Source organism: Crinia signifera, chromosome 1, assembly GCF_055691185.1.
Source record: "Crinia signifera chromosome 1, ASM5569118v1, whole genome shotgun sequence".
Classification (NCBI taxonomy): Eukaryota; Metazoa; Chordata; class Amphibia; order Anura; family Myobatrachidae; genus Crinia; species Crinia signifera.
This window is the reverse complement of record NC_139217.1, coordinates 51766348-51786191: the sequence shown is the minus strand read 5'-3', so window position 1 is coordinate 51786191 and position 19844 is coordinate 51766348. Positions and strand designations below refer to the sequence as shown.

At 46.1% G+C, this 19844-nt stretch overlaps 1 protein-coding gene across 1 annotated transcript; it reads right to left on the bottom strand.

Annotated features, from left to right (window-relative positions):
- Positions 1-4275: 4275 nt before the first annotated feature.
- MSANTD1 (Myb/SANT DNA binding domain containing 1) lies at positions 4276-15235 on the bottom strand. The gene is made up of 3 exons (XM_083151794.1): positions 14769-15235; positions 8879-9145; positions 4276-6895 (listed from the first exon to the last, which is right to left on the bottom strand). The coding sequence occupies exons 1-3, from the start codon at positions 15020-15022 to the stop codon at positions 6655-6657; spliced, it is 762 nt and encodes a 253-aa protein (XP_083007920.1). The 5' UTR covers positions 15023-15235; the 3' UTR covers positions 4276-6654.
- Positions 15236-19844: the final 4609 nt, after the last annotated feature.

The window sequence follows — 19844 nt, the reverse complement described above, 5'->3', positions numbered from 1 at the left end:
TGGACACTACAAGCTCCGGAATGCAGAGTTTGATGTCAGGGCCGGCGGTCCGGGTTCTTGTCCGGGTCCGGTGTGTACCCTCCAGTGATAAATGAAGTAGATGATTGTAATGATGGTAAGCCCTTATATTGACAGAAGCTTTGTCGGATCCTGATGGCGACCACTGGTTGTACTGGTAAGTCTCTTAGGGAACTGGCTTAGTATCCCAGCAGCTTTGTTTGAAACTTTATTCCAGATTTTGGGTGGTGCTCTATTTCTTTCAGGAATCAGGGATGACCAACAGTGGGAGAAGGGATGTCCAGTATATGTGCTCAACGCGTTTCCCCGGATCTCTGAAATTACAGCTTCCTCAGGGAGGAAGCCGGAATATCACTGATTTCATCACTTCCTCAGGGAGGAAGCTGGAATATCACTGATTTCATTTCACAGTTTCATCACAGCTGTTGCTGTGCAGTGTGAACGGGTTAAACAGGTCGAACGACCCGTTTCCTGTTCACACTATGGAGGAGGCAGCGTTTGGATAAGTGCCAGCTCTAAGCGCTGCCTCCTACCCCGCCACCGAATGACGCGCCGGCGCTCCACCATGCCCCCTCCTGACTTCAGCGAACTGAACAGACCGCACATGCAGGGTTGCACCGGGACTGAACCGTTTAAAAGTCCCGGTGCGACCCTGCATTTGCGCTCTGAAAGTGGTATTAGCGAAGCACCTGATCTCAGATAGCTACTGTACTTTTCCCCTAGTTCCTTTATACTGTAGTTCCAATAATAACTTAAATACTTCTCTTTGGCTGCTCTCACGTGCAGCTAATGGCCTAGATAAATGTGTTTCCTTCTAGAATACAAATTAAAAATATCTGGCCAGAATACCAAATACTGAATCAATATTACTTTCCTTTTAATGCTTAGTTCCGCTTTGTAGACTAGTAAAGATTTATTCATGCCACTTACAGCGCATCTGGATTTAAAGGTCGTAAGCAAATAGTGGCATCAAAGGGTTGTGGAACCTCTAAAACATTTCTGCTGTGAAGCTACGTTGTTATTGGAGGAATATTATTATCTATTTATCCTTTTACTGTGTTTTTTTTTTAACTACAATGTCGGGCTCAAATAGGCAAAGGTGGTTATGGTGGTTATGGTGGAGGGATTATAATTTATATGTACAGTATGCAGTCTCCATGATGACATGGTCTGAATGGCAACACACAAACCTAGGGTTAGGGTTATACAGATTTTGGACTCCTTATTCTATACTAGTTAAAAGGGTGTCAAAATGACAGCTACTGGGATGTACTTTCACTTTGAGCTGTGACCGTTTTTACTTTCACTTTGAGCCGTGACAGTTTTTACTCCACAAACCCTTCACCCCACCCCCAGTCCCTATCTGCTCCTACCTCCAATCTCAGTCTCCACAGATCCCTCTCTCCATAGCCAACATGTTTTAAAACCAACCAGTGCCCCTGCAAAAATTGCTTTCACTTTCTGTTATGAAATCTTTTTAGCACTTAAAGAAGTAATTTGGTACATTGAGTGGCCTCTAGTGGTCACTGGCGGTACTTCACCGCATAGAGATTTACAGTAACGTGGGATAGCAGAAGTAAGCGCATTAGTGCTACCGAATCCAGTGCAGCACTGCATAGATGGTGTAGTGAGTGCGATTTGGTGCAGAATGCAGTGTGATGGAGCTGACAGGTTATTTACGTATAAAAATGGGGGGTGGGGTCACCGTTCTATAGTGCTGTGAGTGAGGGGGCTGCTGGGGTGGAGTTGTCTAATCTCCCAAAGCGCTGGGTGAGAGAGAGAGAGAGAGAGAGAGAGAGAGAGAGAGAGAGAGAGATATATAACTATTTCCCTAGATGCTTTGCACCTTCTAGAAGATAATACATAGAATCTGATTGGTAGCATACATCTTCAATAGCATGTCTTGTCCGGGTGGATGCCTGTGATAGCTTCCACTAGGGACATGGGGAAGGGGAGATTACAGCCTCCCCGCGTGGTCTGGACCGTTCCGGTTTTTGCTACATGCCTGGACCATACAGAGAGGCTTTATTCTCTCCCTCCTCCTCTTCTTGGTGACAGGTGTCACAGGCAGCCCCCTGGACAGGACAACCCCAGACCGGACACTACAAGCTCTGGAATGACAGAAATTAATGAATGGAGCCTTTCCGGTCCGGCGTTCCGGGGTCGTGTCCGGTTCCAGTTTTTACCCATCATCAATTTTAGGTCAGAGAACTCATCCATATGCAGAGGCACGGCCATGACAGCCTCTCTATGCATTTCATTTTGGTTGCCAGCACCACCCACTCTCCACTCGTATCTGTAATTGGCTCACATTCTCAGGGACTTGATACTGGCCCTTATTCTGGTTCACTCGCAAAAGCAAATTCCTTCTCAAATGGACAAAACCATGTGCACTGCAGGTGAGGCAGATGTAACTTGTGCAGAGGGAATTAGATTTGGGTGGGGTTTTACTTCAGGGTTGCCTACCTGACCCTCTCCATGAGGGAGAAAATGCTCTGTTCCTGGGCTTCCCTGGTAATGTATGATTGCCATCACCTGTGGGGAGCTAGGTAATTGATAAGAAAGGTGTCACCACAGGTGCTGGCAATCATACATTACCAAGGAAGTTCAGGAACAGAGCATTCTCTCCCTGAAGGAGAGGGTCAGGTAGGCAACCATGTTTTATTTCAAAGTGAGATCTATATTGCAGTGTAAAAATAAAGCAGTCAGTATTTTCCTTGCACAGAAACAAAATAAATTACCCAAATCTAATTCTCTCTGCACAAGTTCCATCTGCCCCACCTGCAGTGCACATGGTTTTGTCCATTTGAGGAGGAATTTGCCTTTGCGAGTGAACCAGAATAAGGGCCTTCGTTTTCAACTGCACACAGTAAGGGCTGTGTAGGTATAAGGGTTTATCTGAGTGACCCCATGCTGTAAGCCAGTGGTTCCCAACCCTGGTCCTCAAGTACCCCCAACAGTGCATGTTTTCCAGGTCTCCAAACAGAATCAAAAGTACTATAATTAGCTCCACCTGTGGATCTTTTCAAATGTGCCTGGATAATGAGTGCACCTGCCCGGTGACCTGGAAAACGTGCACTGTTGGGGGTACTTGAGGACCAGGTAGGGTTACCACCTAGTCCCTTTAATTCCAGACACATGTTAATTACACAGGTTCTGTGGCAGTTTAAAATCAGGTGAAGTGGAGTCTTGAAGTCAGCTAGCCACAGAACCTGTGGCTGGCACCTGTGTACCTGTGATGGTACATTTGGTGCACATACTTATTATAGTCATTTTTGCTCTAGGGCATAGTTGATATTTATGAAACGAAGGGGGCAACATTTCTTTTCTTTTTCCTGGAACCCACCAACCAGGGGTACCAGGAGAGAGCCAATGGCAGTGCAGTTTGAACAGCACACCATTTTGGGGTTTGGAACCGCTGTACTGTACATCACCGGCAATCTTAGAACCCCCAATATCCATAATCATTTACAGTAAATTGGGCCTGATTCAGACTGGTTCGCTAGTCTGCATATGTTCGCCTAACAAACCGGTAAACACAGCCCGCCACCTGGCCGAATGCACATTCTCCCCCGCCACATGATTTTCCGCAATTGTATGCGACGGGATGTGTATGCTTACATATCCCCTCGCATGCGTCCACACGGCCAAAAAAACCATTCGATGGTTGCTGGCCATCAACTGATTTTTTTCCCCCGTTCACAGATAAAAGTCAGTCCAAACTTGGCCGAAGATGGCGGAATTCGGGGGTGGCCGCTGCTGTCATGTGACGTCAGCCGCACGCCCCGAGCGTTTGCAGGAGAACGCCCAGCATTTTTATGGATGTTCCCCTGCTCCAAACCCAACCCCCTGCCCACCCCCTTGCGCATGCGCAGACCCCCACCATCGATAACGGGGCAAAATTTGCTTCTCAACGAGAAGGTCTGAATCGGCCCTATTGTGACGTGTGCTCAGGGCCTTTGATTGGCTACTAAAAGAAACAGGTTGGAAGATTGAAGTATATAATAAGGAAATTAATTTTGAATCTTAGCCAAATGCTTACAGAAATTGGGGAACTGCCGTACTATAAATCAGAGGAGCTGAGCTGGGAACACGACTGACCTATAAGACACTACGGCGTGCGCTTCCGCCACATAAATAAACGTTAATCTAACAACAGAAAGAACTTTGAACGCTCGGCAGGCAGCGGTGGTTCCCAAGGTGGTTACATCCATCTGGTGGAAAATTGCAGGAAATAAAGATATTGCTGGCTGGGTATTTCTTTTATTAACATGAAGTAGGATGAGACGCATACGGAGGAGAGGAGCACAATGGTCATTAATGCAGGTCCCATCAGCTACAGATAAAACATGAAAAAATAGATTATGTCTATAACATTCAACAAAATACAGCTCTCATATCATAGAAAATAACATATTACTACTAATGACAAATTTTCCTAGTAGTGTCAGTGGCTTGATATGTACTGTATATATAAAAATATTCTGGGAAGCTACACATGTCACTACTTTTATTTCAAGAGGACCTGCTACCTACACACAGCAGTCAGCCATTTTGTTTTCTGAACTGTACCTGAAAGCATTCCTATGATGGTCAATGGAGAGAAATAGGTCAACCCACCACCACCCTACATGCTTATCCAAGTCCATGTCCAACAAGGTCTTACCCATTTTATACTACTGTATGACCCATAGACTGCCAAAACCTGGACTGCCTGAGGTAAATATAAATTGTTGTAAAGTACAATGAACACATGGTTAACCTACTTAAATGATGCAGACTCCCAGAATATCCAGAGAGTTCCCAAATTGTTGGGGTGTCCTATGGACTCCTGGAAGTATAGGAAACCATCCTTACTAGTGAAATGGTCAGGACCAGGAGTCTCATCTTGGACCCACCACCTTTTTATGGACCAGCCGTTTGTAGCATTGTTCTGTATAGGGGTGGAGCTTAAATAATGAGAAGTATGGCCACTATAAGGAGTATGGCCAGAACGACAGACCCTAGTCTTGCAAAATGTATATCCTATACAATTTACAGTGTTATATAACTATAACAAGTGCATATAGATACCTTATGTATATACATGGGCTAAGCTAGTAGTATATATTTTTGGAGTGCAAAAAGCGCATCGGTGGGATATTTCACTGCTGATTTAGACTAAAAGGGAAAAATTAGTGGTTCTAGTATCATTTGCTAAATATACATAAGTGTTTCTCTATACACAGAATGCAATATATCTCATTATAGTATAAGTGACACACACAAATGAGTCGCTTTATAAAATATACTAATAACATTCGTTCAGGGCTTTCGTATGGTTGGAAGTAGGAAGTCAAGGGAAGAGGGGAAGGTGGCGGAGGGTATCAAATGCAGACAACTCCCACTGGCAGGATATTGGAAAATTTACCTTTAAAAGTATCTGAATATTAATTAATATCTCCTAATGTAAAATAGCTCATATTTTAGATTTGAAGGGCAGATCTTGGCCAATGAAAAGTTTGTTTAATGGATAAAATGGGTAAAAAATTGTTGGTTTCTGTCTATTATGTAGGGTTACGAGATCATCCTTTTACTTCTGGACACATATTAATTACACAAGTTCTGTGGTTGATTAAAACCAGGTGAATGGAGTCTTGAAGTTAGCCAGCCACAGAACCTGTGTAATTATTATGTGTCCAGAATTAAAGGGATGAGGTGGTAACCCTACTATTATGTGATGTAATAGAGACTATGGTCCAAATATAATAGGCACCAATTAACTCACGCAATTCCAGCGAATATATATATAACCGTTACATTTATAGTGGTGATTAGATTCAAGGCAAAACGAGGTCGTTTTTGCCTTGAAATGAATTGCCCCTTTAAATCTAGCAGCTATTTCCCCAGAATCACGCCCCAACAGTCCTGTAGGCCGTTTTTTTTAGATAGTACAGATATGTTACGATCAGCCTTCAGCCATGTCTTTCATTCGACTTATGACAAATATTTCTTTCCAGGAATAGAAAAATATTGGTTGTGCTAGTTTGTGTTTCTCTTATCTAGCAGTTGCCGGGCTATGGGTATGTACTCAGAGCTCTGGAGTCCCCACTGGATCTCTAAGAATGCCCGGGGCCTGCCACTTGAGTTCCATTTTGTTGTAGAAGAGTAGGGCAGGAAGCTCCTGGCTAATGAACATACACCGCTGGGCCCCCCGAAATTACCACTTTGCATCATAGCAGTCACTAGGGCTGACTAAGCAGCAGTTACCATGGTTACTAGTCATCATTCCCACACATATGTCCTGTCGAACACGGTACTGCATATATTACAGAATATGCAACAATAGGACATTCCATTGATACCATAGTGAGATAGTCTTTTAAAAATCAGGTCTGTTCGTAGCAACAGAGAATCATTGAGCACTCAACATTTTTACTCTTTTAAAAAAAAAAGTGATTAAAGCAGCAATAATCCACATATAAGTGCTGGTCCATATAACGAAGTCTTCGGTCATACAGTATCTCTGTCCTCCACCAAATAACAGTGCTCAAAAAAAGTTGTGACAGCACCCATGTGTCCATAGTCCTACCATAAACGGTAAGGGGTTTGTTTCGGTCTTGGAGATCTGAGATTAGAGTTATTCCCCAAAGCAAGTTAGGGTGCAGATTTGGAGACCATCTTCTCCAGCAGGTTCATCATCCTCTCCTGGAGCTGTAGGCTTTGTACTTGGATGATGTTCTGCTGATCCAAAATCCGTCGAACCTCCCTGCAGGTTTCCTCCATGGCCCGGCTCAACCTCTTCTGCTCCTCTAACATGTTCTCCATAATCTTGAGCTTCTTCTTCTGAAAACTGCAGCTGTGTAGTTTCCTTTTCTTAACAGCTCTCTCCCCTGACCTGAGACAGAGAGGGAAAGCATACTCCATATGTTTTTATCATGGAATGAGTCACAGTACACAAGAAAGACTAATAATGTCTCATGTATGGTGAGCACTAATGTACAAAGGAGGACACTGGGAACATGCAAGGGTTTACACCAATCATAAAGGGGGCAAACGCAACAGCAGCCAGTAATGAGATAGAAATTGGGTACCAAAACGGTCTTTACCACTGAGCCATCTTAGACTCCCTGTTCTCCCTTCTTATGGTGTGCGCCCAGCAGTAAATGTCGCACTATAAATCCTTGTAGTGTTGTTTCTCCTACTATGGGGCACATAACCATGACATCACATCTTTTCAGCCCATTTAGCTTGTGCCAGATCAATATGATTTGTAGCTATAGATCTTTGATCCTCATTGTTATATTACAGAGCGCTGACTCCTTGGTGTCGTTACTCATTTGTAAACCTGATATAGTATTTATGTGTAAATTGTGTATTTACCATCACACCCACAAATCGCTGTATTATGCCTATAAGGGGGTCGGACTGTAGCTATTTCCACCTCAAGGTGCGTACATACTAGATTATAAATGAAATTATATGACGATAATGAGCATTGCTAAAAATAGTTTTGCGTATATATATATATATATATTGTAGTGTGTGCGCACTATATTGTTAATGATGAGCGCTCCCACGGGACATTGTCAATGTCAGAGGATATCGCTAGCAAGAGACATGCTGCGGAATGAAGCATGGCCACAGCTAGTCTCCCCCACCCCCCACCCCTCCTTGACAAGTCGGCTTTCCCACCAATTCCGCCGCTCCTGATATAAAGCTGGGAACAGCTCACCCATTACTGAGACTGAGGGGTAGATTTATTAAGCTTGGTGAAGTGATAAAGTGTCTGTTTTTTATCACCGGCTAATCAGCTCTTACCTGTTATTTTCCAAACCAAGCCTGTAACTTCACAGGTAGGAGCTGATTGGCCGGTGATAAAAAAACAGACAGTTTATCACTTCACCGAGCTTAATTAATCTGCCCCTGACCGTGATGCTGCATGGAGCTTTCCAGAAAGGGTGTAGGGTAGGCCTAGTTGGGGAAAGGGTGCAATGTGTGCTACAGTGCAGGGGGGCCCCTGGGCAATGCACCATCTGTGAAAATCACCACAGGACTCTTGACAACGCAGATGGGCACTGGTGGACTCTATAATTCACATTGATAAAAAGGGACCCAGTGTGTGGACTAGTGATGATGATGTGATCTCAGGGATGGCAAGCGATAGGGAACAGTACCTCACGCCTCCAGCATCCTGCACTGCAACCAGACCCGGACAAGACCATGGACTGCCGGACAGGACACAACAAGCTCAGGAATGCAGAGTTTAATGTCCAGTCCGGCAGTCTGTGGTCTTGTCCGGGTCTGGTTTTTACCCATACCCCTCACAGTAGAGACCGACAGCTAAGCTGACTTACAGTACTTAAGAGTCTTAAGTTAAGAAATACAGGCAGCAGCTGCTGCTTTTGATGTCCAGTCTGGGGGTGTCCTTTCCGAGGGGGGGCTTCACGTGACAGCTGTCACCAGGTAGAGGAGGAGGGGGAGAATACAGCCTGCCTGTATGGTCCGGGCATATACCAAAAACCAGAACGGTCCAGACCACACAGGGAGGCTGTAATCTCCCCTTCCCTAAAGTTCCTGGTGATAGCTATTACAGGCATCCCCTGGTCAAGACACCCCTGGATGGGACACCCCCCGGACTGGGCACTACAAGCTCCGGAATGCAGATTTTGGTGTCCGGTCTGGTGGTCCGGGGTCTTGTCCGGGTCCAGTTTTTAGATTTCCCTACTGTGAGTAATGTGTGAGGCCTACTGACTGCTGTGAGGGGTTCTAGGTTAGGTTTGCTGGGTGAGGGCTGCTGTGCTATGACCTTCAGTGACTGCACAGTAGCCAGCCTAGGGTAAGCAGCCTCCTCTCGGAATGATGTGTGGGGGTAACTTACCTCAGTTTGTATGACTGCAAGCTTGTGGAGCTTTCTGAGTTGTCATCCTCAAAACACCCTTCCCTCTCCTCATATGTAAACTGGTTGTACGGCAAGTAGAGGGGCGTAGATTTGGTAGATGGGGACTGAGAGGCCTCGGTTTGAGATGTTGAAGGTCCGGGCTTTCCATCACTCTGCTCAGGTATCTTGGACAGTATCCGGTCTATGGTTTTAAAATATGGCCAGTCAGGAGGAACAGCTTCTCCATCTGTCATACATTTTAGTTTCCTACAAAAAAATAAGTAAAATAATAATAATAATTAAACAATGGTTTAAAAGGCTGAAACAATCAGCTGAACTTGGATGAAGTGAAGCAACACTTCTCACATGGTACAACTCTTCTGAGCTTGTACCAAGCGTGTGTCCACTATGAACAAATTAATGTCCCTGTTTATGAAGCAGGCTGTGAAGTATGGTGGAGCAGGCATCATGGTTTGGGGCTGCTTTGCTGCCTCAGGGCCTGGACAGACTGCCATCCTCAACAGAAAAATACATTCCCAAATTTATCAAGAATTTTGCAGGAGAACTTAAGGTCATCTGTCTACAAACTGAAGCTCAACAGAAGATGGGTGATGCAACAGGACAACGGCCCAAAGCACAGAAGTAGATCATCACCGGAGCAATTCACACCAAACATCCCAAGAATATTGCTGAACTGAAACAGTTTTGTAAATGGTCCAAAATTCCTCCTGACCGTTGTGCAGGTCTGATATGCAACTATAGGAAACGTTTGGTTGAGTTTATTGTTGCCAAAAGGAGGGTGAACCAGTTATTAAATCCAAGGGTTCACATACTTTTACTTGTGTTTGCACCCCTAGCATTGCAATATGGTGTTGGAAGTTTTCTGTGGGGACTGGCAACTTATATTTACACCCCGTGCTAATACCCTACCTACAACGTGACCTAACCCACCCTTACCACTGAGCCTAATAACCTAAACCTAAAGGGGCAGACTAGATGGGCCAAGTGGTTCTTATCTGATGTCAAATCCTATGTTTCAGACTGTATTTTTATGCTGCAGTTTAGATGGAGACCATCCCAAATATGAATCCCTCTGTACCTTTTAAGTCACGTTAAAGTTAATAGCTTTTTTTATGCTTTGCTCCCAACTCTGTATCATCTTCAGGGCCATGCGTTTATGGGACAGCACGTCCACACAGACAGTGCCGGGAGGCTGACCAAGCTACTCAGCCTCCTGGTACTCTGCTTGGCTGCCCATCTCTCCTAGACACAGACTGTCCGAACAGCTCGGACAATAGGCCCTCTGGTCAGTTACCCAGTATAGAGAGGTGGCGCAGGGGGTGGGGGCATGATGCCGGGTCCCTGGGACTCGTTACATGCCCCCACGGCAGCAAGAGCTTTCACAGTAGGAAAGACGTCATTCTGCTGCTGCTCACCTAAGCAGGACTGTATTGTATGTTAGGGATGGCCATCGTCCATCAATGATTCAAAATCATAGATGGTTTGTGGCCGATGTCGAATACTTTTGCAATCGATGGGGGAGAACCTGGTTTCCCTCCATCGATGGCACATCAAAACCAATGTTTTTTTTCCAAAGTGCCTCGACACGGAGCATAGCTCCGCCCCCGACACCAGCGAAGCGCCGTCCACATGTTTTGATTGGCCCACAGGCCAATCAGTCAAACTTAATGGATGACCATCGATATGTAAATCTATCAATGGTCATCCATTGCATAGTGTTAGACTATCGATGGTCAGTTGCACTTTTACCATCGATGGCAACCATCGATGGCAAAGGCAACAATGGCCAACCATACTGTCTGTGTCCTGAAAGTGATGTCATTCTGCACAACAAACTCATTTTAGGAGGTTCTTCTCTGCAGCCGTGTTTCCCTGTGCTCAGGAAGGAGGACCCCTCACACGTCCCGCTTCTAATTATTCCAGGATATTTCTGTCTCCAGTCAGAGCTTCCTCAGTTTAACCTCTCCCTGCACATCTGGCTGCAGTACAATACTTCATAGAACTTATATATTACCTTCCACCCCACATGTATGTTATAGACTGCAGCTGCCGCAGCACATATCCTAATACACGCACATACATAGCCCACGCCATCCTTGTTACCCAGAAACCACTGCGACAACGGCAACAACATTATATAAAACAGATCAACCGCCCAGGGATTGCGAGACTTCATTTTCTTCAAAGTTACCGTATGAAACTGAGAACATGTTTGATAAAGGGATACAGATTATAAATCCTGCCACAATACCTACATTCACCCTGTAAATAAATGTTTCTCTGTTACGTGCATGTATATTGCATATATAAATATAAGGCAGGATAGGCATTGGTGTGTAACATCTGGAATATGGAAGGATCAGTCGCACATGCTCAGGGCCGGCGCCACCACTAGGCAGAACTAGGCATTTGCCTAGGGCGCCGGCCGCTGGAGGGCGGTAGTGAGCCGCCGAGGTACCCGAAAGCAGGGAGCAGGGAGCAGGTAAGTCTGTGATTCTTCATCCTTCCTCCCCCCGCTCCCCGCTCCCATCCCGCCCGTGGCATGAAATAATGCTGCTCCCCCCGCGCCGCCCGCTCCCCTCTCCTCTCTCCTATCCCCGTGTTATAAAAAAACGCTGCTCGCGCCGCCCGCTCCCATCCCGCCCGTGCCATGAACATGAAACTACTAAGCTACTCCCCCCGCGCCGCCCGCTCCCCGCCAAGGAGATTTCTGTGCAGCAGCACCACCTGCGTTCCGGGTGGGGGGGGTGAATCGCCCACCGCAGTATTCTAAGCAATGCTACATCATTCATATCGCTCAGCACACAGCGTTGCAAAGCGCTGTGCTGCAGAGCGACCTGTCAGGGCCAGTGTTCTCCGCGAGAACACTGACCCAGACACCGGCGATTATAGATTTATCCAGCATGCTGCATAATAATCGCCGGAGATATAGCAACGTGTGGGCTGCGCATCACTATCCCTATAGCCCCTACATACGGAGCGATGTAGGGGCATTTTCGAAGTGATAAAGGGCCAGGTGCACTAAGCTTCAAAAGTGATAAAATGGAGAGTGATAAACCACTAACCAATCAGCTCCTACCTGCCATGTCACAGGCTGTGTTTGAAAAATGTCAGACAGGAGCTGATTGGTTGGTGGTTTATCACTCTCCATTTTATCACTTTTGAAGCTTAGTGTATCCGGCCCCTAGTGAGATGGAAATGCTCTTAAACCGCTATGTGTGTAGGCCACATTAGTATCACATTATTGGAGCCATAGTTTTCAAACTTTCCCTAATTTCCAGGCACATTGTTTGATCTTAAAATTTGCTCTTAGATATTTCTAATCCTGAAAACTATCCCTGTTTTCAGTATTAAATAACGGCACAAGACACATCTAATCCTAGTTGCCCGGCTTGAATATTAAAAATGAAAAAAAAAAAATAATACAATGATATACTACTACCTCAATCATCAGACCTCGCCTACTGAGGGCTGTAGTCCTCTCAGGCCAATTGGGACAGTTGACACTTGAACTACAGGATGTAAGCGCACTGTCAGCAAAGTGTGTCTCATTGATACTGACAGCAATGGATTTTGGGGGTTATTCTGGTTCGAATTTGCATCCTTGCGAGTCAACCTAACCCCACCTTGTGAATGGTGGTACGCCGGCCAACTATTCACAGGGCGCGTTCCTTCGTATTGGCTGCGACCATTGAACGATGTGGAACGTGCACGCATATCTGTGCGCTCTGAGGCACCTTTAGATATATGTGCACGCTCAGAAGGAAGTGAGCGGGCAACCGACATCCGGTGATATCAGCTGTCCACCCCCGACATCCACCTCATGGGCACGCCCATAAAACACTGGGCGTTCATATATGCTAATGAGGCCAGCCACCGCCCCCCCTCCCCCTGCCCTGGGTGCGCGCACCCAGTGATCCGACTATTCGCAGTGGGTGCACGCACCCTGCGTATGCACATGTGCAGAAATGCGCAGTAACACAACATCGGTCCCCGTGTGAATGAACGACCTGAATGAAGTCCTTTGCGTAGTCTTATCAAATTAAAAGACAAAAAATAAATATCGTTTTTTCAATTCGAAGAAAGTAAATGTTGAAACTGTTGAGATGTTTTATATTGTTTATATCTGGCACCTCTCTCTCTCAAGGTGCATACACACTGTACAAATTTTTGGACCAATTTTGTTGAAAGACATTTCCCTTGATTCCAGTGTCCTGGACAGAAGATGTTGATGAAAGATATTGACGACAGACAAAAGATCTAGCTGCAGTTTATAGGCTCTTTTTAAAAGATATCCAAATTGAGCTGCAACCTTCATAAACAACTGGTGAGTATGCGCATCATCATTCATCGTTCGTCGCAAACGCACTGAAAGATATTTTGACCAATTTCGTTCAGAATGGCCCAAAAAAAAAAACGAAATTGGTCAAAAAAGTGGGTCAAAAAAATTGTACAGTGTGTATGCACCTTAAGATGTTTGTAGTTTGTATAAAGTTACTCTCTATCATAAATATTCCTATTCATATAATGTAAAATCTAAAAGTAAGGTTATTGAGAGCCTAAAAACCCGTATAATATTGTGCTGAGATATATGGTTAAAACCATCGCTGTAACAAGCACTCCCGGTACCCCGTGCTGGCCCCGCCTTCTTAACTCATGATGTCATGTACCTGGAAATTACAGCAGCCTCCAAAGTCAAGGCCGCTGTAGTAGACAGTAGGGGGTGCTGTGGGGGCACTACTGCTTAGGGCTGCCATTAGGAATTTTGTGGCCAGGGACTGATTTCCAGTCCCCCCTCATACCCCAACCTCATCTCCTCCCCCTCCCTTCACTTACCACCTGACTCCTGCTCCGGGTGCCGGACGGGTTCCCGCTGTTTTCCCTCTTGGGGGTCCACGACCCCCATAGAGGGAGAATAGAATAGGTGGCTCGCGTAGCGAGCCACCGCGCCCGCAAGGGGCTTTTTTGCGCTCGCCATGCTGTCTGACTCCGGGCAGTCGGGATCCCGACGTTGGGATAATGACTGTCAGGATCCCGACGTTGGGATAATGACTGTCGGAGTCCCGTACCACACCCCCTGCTCCCTCATCCCCTCCAGCAGGTCCCAAAGCACAGGCTTCTTCAATGCAGGACGCCTGCAGCCAATTAAAATGCAGCACCGACTAGTGAGCAAATCAGAGCTCGTGCACTGGTAGCCACTCTGATTGGCTAACGACACACGAGATCTAAGTGGTTCAAAAGCTGGTGCAGCATTATAATTGGCAGCCTGCATCATGCATTGAAGAAGCCTGTGCCTCGTTCAGTGCACCGATCGCAGCTCAGGCAGCACAGCTGAGGCATCAGGGGGGGGGGCAAAATGAGCTGCCCAGGCCCTTCCAGATGCAGGGGCCTGGGACAGCTGTACCCACAGCATCCCCCTATCGGCGGCCCTGTTACTGCTGCATGTGCAAACCAGAAGCATGGACCATGGGGTGGGCAATGGAGCATATACAGTACAGCCTCTTCACTCTGTGTGGAGCATGGATCACCTATACATAGTTACGACACTGGTTAATACTCTTCCTACGTAAATAGTTTGCTTTTGTGAGTCAATGTTATTAGTCCAATTAAAAACTTTTCTGTGTGAACAGAAAACAGACTGAGAAATCCTGGCATTCAATTGTGTTTAAAAGAAAAAGACCGTTTAATGTCGCCTATAGAGATTGAACCTCACGAATCCAAAGCGGCATCCCAGAATCCTCTCTGGCTGCCGTTCAGTGCTCTGCAGGATCATTGCCAGCAGCTAGTCTCCTCACAAAAGGCGCAGAACCTGCGGTTATTATGTAAGAAGGGTTTTAAGCAGAAAACACAGGGCTGCAAAACAACTCACCTGTACTGGAAAGTCATGTTGGTGATTTTGATTTTTATCTCTTCGCCGTGTCGGTGTTCCCCGGTCATTTCAAAGAGCTTATTCGCCATGCGCTCATAAACTTTGGCGTTCCTCTTCGTCTGCTTCAGCTCCTCGAAAAATTCCTCCCACACTAACATGAGGCCCCTCATCTCTGCATCCGTCCAGTTCCTGGCCCTCCGATGCTTCTCGCTCTGAGAGGAAAGCAGGTAACCAGGTACCTCAGCTGCAGCCATGGCTGACTGAATGCAGCTGAGAGGGGTTTTAAAAGACAGAGGTGGTTTTTAAGTTTAAATCCCCTTGCCGAGCCAGCCTGGTGCATGTGTGTGGCTGAAGCCTTTGAATGACAAGAGAACATATGAAACCCTTTTGCAACAGCTTGGAGTCTGAGAGCATAAAATGGGGCCTACATCTGACAGGCTGGAATTCAGTTAAAAGCTTTTAAACAGGAAAACGTCAGCTTGATGTCACGTATCTATGGCAACAGAGCAGCAGCATAAGCTAGAACAACAAAAACCTTTTAACTGAAAGCCAAATAATCAGGACAAAGTTGACAGGCCTTCAATATTAAAGCTTTTAAACACTTAAAAAAAAAAAAAAAGAGAGAGAAAAAAAAAGGTTCAGCAATAAAAGATCCGCAGAAGCCTTTGGGGTCATGCTTTCTAGAAGAAGCTTTTAAGTTGCCCTTTATAGCATTATTTTATTTTTCAGAGCGAGAGAGAGAAGGGAAGAGAGAGTCCAAACACACAAAATACACAAAGGAAGCATCTCCATTTAGAATGTTAATTAAAAATCGCAGGGATCTGCTCCGTGCTGCTAAATGTATTCTGGAGGCCTGTTTTTTTTATGGCAACGTTACATCCACTGAAAGAGCAAGGCTTTCCTACCGCAAGGTGAGGTCATTAGCCGCACCGCAAGGTTAGATTGTGAAAGGCGGCGAAAGAATTGTGGCCTTGTGTATCCATTATTATTTTATGGCAAAATTGTTCTGCTCACAAATCCCAAAAGAGATCTGATGCAACAAAAATGATCAGGAGGGGGTTAGATTGATCAGACCTTGGAGAGAGATAAATTCGAGAGAGATAATGTACTAGCCAATCGGATCCTGACATTTTACAAGCTTATGCTAGAATAACGACAGCTGATTGGTTAGTATTTATCTCTCCCCAGGATTTGATAAACTTTGCAAAAAAAAAAAAAACGTGTAGTACAATGCAACAGCGTCTTGTTAGAATCCGGCACCAATGACCGGTCATTTGTGGACAATGACATAGGGATTAGTTTGAGAGCTCTATGTAACATGCTGCTCGCATAGATGCCACCCTGGCAGGTGGAGATTTTAATATTGGATGCCAAAAAGATTCAAAAAAGTTTTGTGGGTTTATGTTAAAACTACAGGAATATCAGCCTTGGTGGCAACTTTATACAAGCCATCTCTTCACCACCCACAATGCATCCACTATAGCTCTGACCAATGGCATGGCCTCCGAAACATGGTCTCTAGGCAATGGAACATGTACTTGATGTCATCTGTGACATCGCCAAGCCCTTAGCATCGGGGCTATAGAATCATGCTAATCACTAGCAAATCAGAGGTTGGCGTAGAAGTTCACCAATGCCAAACCACACTCATCATGGATCTCACTGACAATTAGGTACATTTTGAAAGAACTTGGCAAGATGAGATATGTTATATAACCCATAGGGGGCACTAATGATGGCATTAAATGTAATTTTTCTACATTTAAGTGTTTGCCTCCACTTAATTAGAACATTCGAGATCGTATCGGCAGCCCAGGGCTTGGGAAGCCAGTGATCATAAGACCAACAGCGGCATTCCAACATCTTAATACTTTTAAGTTAAGTAAGCTAACACTATCCCCCCCCCCCCCCTGCAGAATAATATACCCCTTTCCCCTTAGTACCTAACTGCCCCCACCCAGAGTCAAACCCTAATAGTATAATTACAGTCAGGATTCCGGAGTCAGCAGACTGGCGCCAGTCTTCTGACCAGCATACTAACTGGATCCCGTTCATTCATAGGGAATGGGAAGAAATGTGCAGCACCAACTCTTATCTGTGTTAAAAGCTTTAGCAAATCAACACCAAAGAGTTAGATAATCATAAGAATTGTCAGAGAATGTCCAAGCACCTAACAGAGGCAAATGGGTGAATGCAGAAAATAATCTTGAGCACTTCATCACGTGGTTTTTCCAATGGCTCCTAACGTCTCACAAAAGAAGGGAGAACAACCTGGAACAGGGTCACAGTGTCACGCTCACAGAAGCACCAGCTGTAGAGTAACGAAGGCTGGGTGCTTTAGGGATGTTGCATCCACGACAGAAGGGAGTGAAACAATTATCATAAAATGAATTTGGTTTAATAAAGATATTGCAAGACAATGATATTGATGGTACAAATTATATATGGCAGATTATGCAAATGTAAAAGTCAATAGTCCAATATGTTATTGTAGAATATGATGATGCTTGGTACTTGAAAGAATATTGTAATGTTGCTTGAAGAGTTGTTGAATAAATGAAAAGGATTTGATTGGATAATTGAAGATTGGATGATTGGTTGAAGATTGGATGTTTGTATTGAAGGTTGGATGATTGGTTGAAGATTGGATGTTTGTATTGAAGGTTGGATGATTGTATTGAAGATTGGATGATTGGATTGAGAATTGGATTGGAGATTGAATGATTGGATTGAAGATTGGATGATTGGCTTGAAGATTGGAATGATTGGATTGAGGATTGGATGATTGGGTTGAAGATTGTAATGAAGATTGGATGATGAAAGAATAACGAAGAATATTAATGAAGAAGACTTGTCCTTGCTGAATTGGATCGTGGCTGCAAACAGAGGTGACCGTGGGAAATAACCGTCAGGAATATGGAGCAAGGTAATACCCCTTTGGAGGGCTCACCTTGCTGGATCCGCTTTGGCGGCAATGGAGTCCATGGCACTTGATGCAGTTGATGACCAGCAGGAAGACTTCCGTGAAGACGCTTGGGAGTGTAGTGGAAACTACAGAGCCAGACCGGAGCAATGATGCATAGGGTTAGACATCATTGTACTGACTGCCGGTCTAACCCGGCCAGTCAGTACTTAACAGGTGGACTGTGCAGCGATAGGTCAGGCAATTGACAGGGGAGGCGGAGCCGCACAGGAGAGGCTGAGGGAACCAACAAGATGGCGCCCGCCAGAGGGGGCGACAGAGTTTAGCCGGCCAGGATTGTACGCAGCTGCGCAAAAGCCGGCATTCAGTCACAGGGCCAACCAGGCACAAACACACATGGCGGCACGCCACCCACACCCCGCATGGAACCAGAGCACACATCACCGGCGTCACCACGCGGCAACAGCGCGGACACATGTACCCCACCGGGACCAGGGACATAAGCAGAGGTGAGAGCCATGGTATTATCAGTGCAGTTAGAGAGCCTAGGGCTGAGCACAGCACAGGGGATTTGGGTAAACGCCATGGTGGATGTGATACACAGGGACAACTATTACTGATTACTGAATAATATATGAGGTTGTGTAAGCCCCAGAACTGTCAGTGCCAGCGCACATAGAGTTAATCCGGCGGCAGCCCGTGATGCACAGGTCAGGGAGCGTACCTGATTGGAGGAGAGAGACTAAGAGGGAGCCAGGAGGAAGTAGTAAGAGGCTGGATGCACGTGTGCAGGAGCAGCGTGGTGGAGCATGTGAGGCGAGGACCGGCAGCGCAAGCAGCAGGACAGCTGAGCGCCGGGGAGAGACTTAATGGAGGGACAGGTGAGTGACCCCCGCCGACCTCCAGCACCCGCATCGGGCCAAGTGACGCGGCGCTTGGAAGCGCGCGACCCGCGCCGCCTACAGAGGCACATGGAGAGCAGCGTGGAGGCACCCAACCCACGCTGGTGCCTGTGATCCACGAGGAGACAGAAGTGGATCACGAGTGTGCTGCCCAGCATCCGAAAGGCCGCGGAGAAGGTGGTGACCCCCGCGACCCCGCTACCACAGCCAGCGTGACACAGAGAGCAAGACGGGTTATACCCCGCCATTCGCATTGGCCGCCATCTTGCCCGTCTCTGAAGACGCCAACAGTAAGTCAGCCCTCGGGGCACCCAGTCACAGTATCCCAGCTATAGCTTCTCCCAAGGGCACTGTTTGTCAGTCACTTGCCCACTGAGTAAGGCACATAGACTGTCTCCCCATTGAGACGCCTGTCCCAGAGGCCCATCCTGGTGACAGAGCATAAGGACAGAACCCACAGCCCTTGTGACCTGAACACTGCTAGGAATAGAAAAGGCAGTAACAGCCTGGCCACCAAGGCCCCTCTCCCATTCCCCTTGCCGGTAAGGAAACAGGGTAACTATAAGGGCCCAAAGGCCTCCTTACCAACACCTGAGACTGAGCTAATCCTTCCAGGACTCCAAGTGGGAGTCACCCACGCCCTAGTAAAGCGACCCCACTCACAGCAAACCAAGAGCCCTTCTTCTATTGTTTTCCCCTGGCCCATCTTCAGATAGGATCACCGTTTGGGCCACACCGAAATCCCTGTGCACGGGTCAGGTTACTAGGACCTGCAGTCCGGGACTTTAGTTAATGGTAATGGTTACCAGTAACCTTAGGTTATGTGCATGCCAAGAGTCTATGGTGAATAGATGTCAGAAGCACTGATTGAATTCATGAGTAATGAGTATGGTCTAGAATTATGGTAAAACATTTCCTTCTATGCATTGTCTAGTGTTATGGTAAAACGTTTCCTTCTATGCATTATCTAATAGTATGGTAAAACATTTCCTTCATGTTGTCTACACTATTGCACTTTGTTCACTTGTTGTTTTAATACTGTTAAATTATTCAATGAAAGAGGTTGACGTCCTCAGGGACAGATTCTGAAATAAAAGGTCAACCTAACCCAGTAGTCGAGTGTTCTGTATCCATTCCTGTATCAAGAGAAGACTCCAGACTGAGATCCGTGAAATCAGGGAAGCGCAACCCCACCGCATCCATAAGGTAACTCCTCCTTTGGGTGTCTACAGTTGCACAGGCAAATGGAGG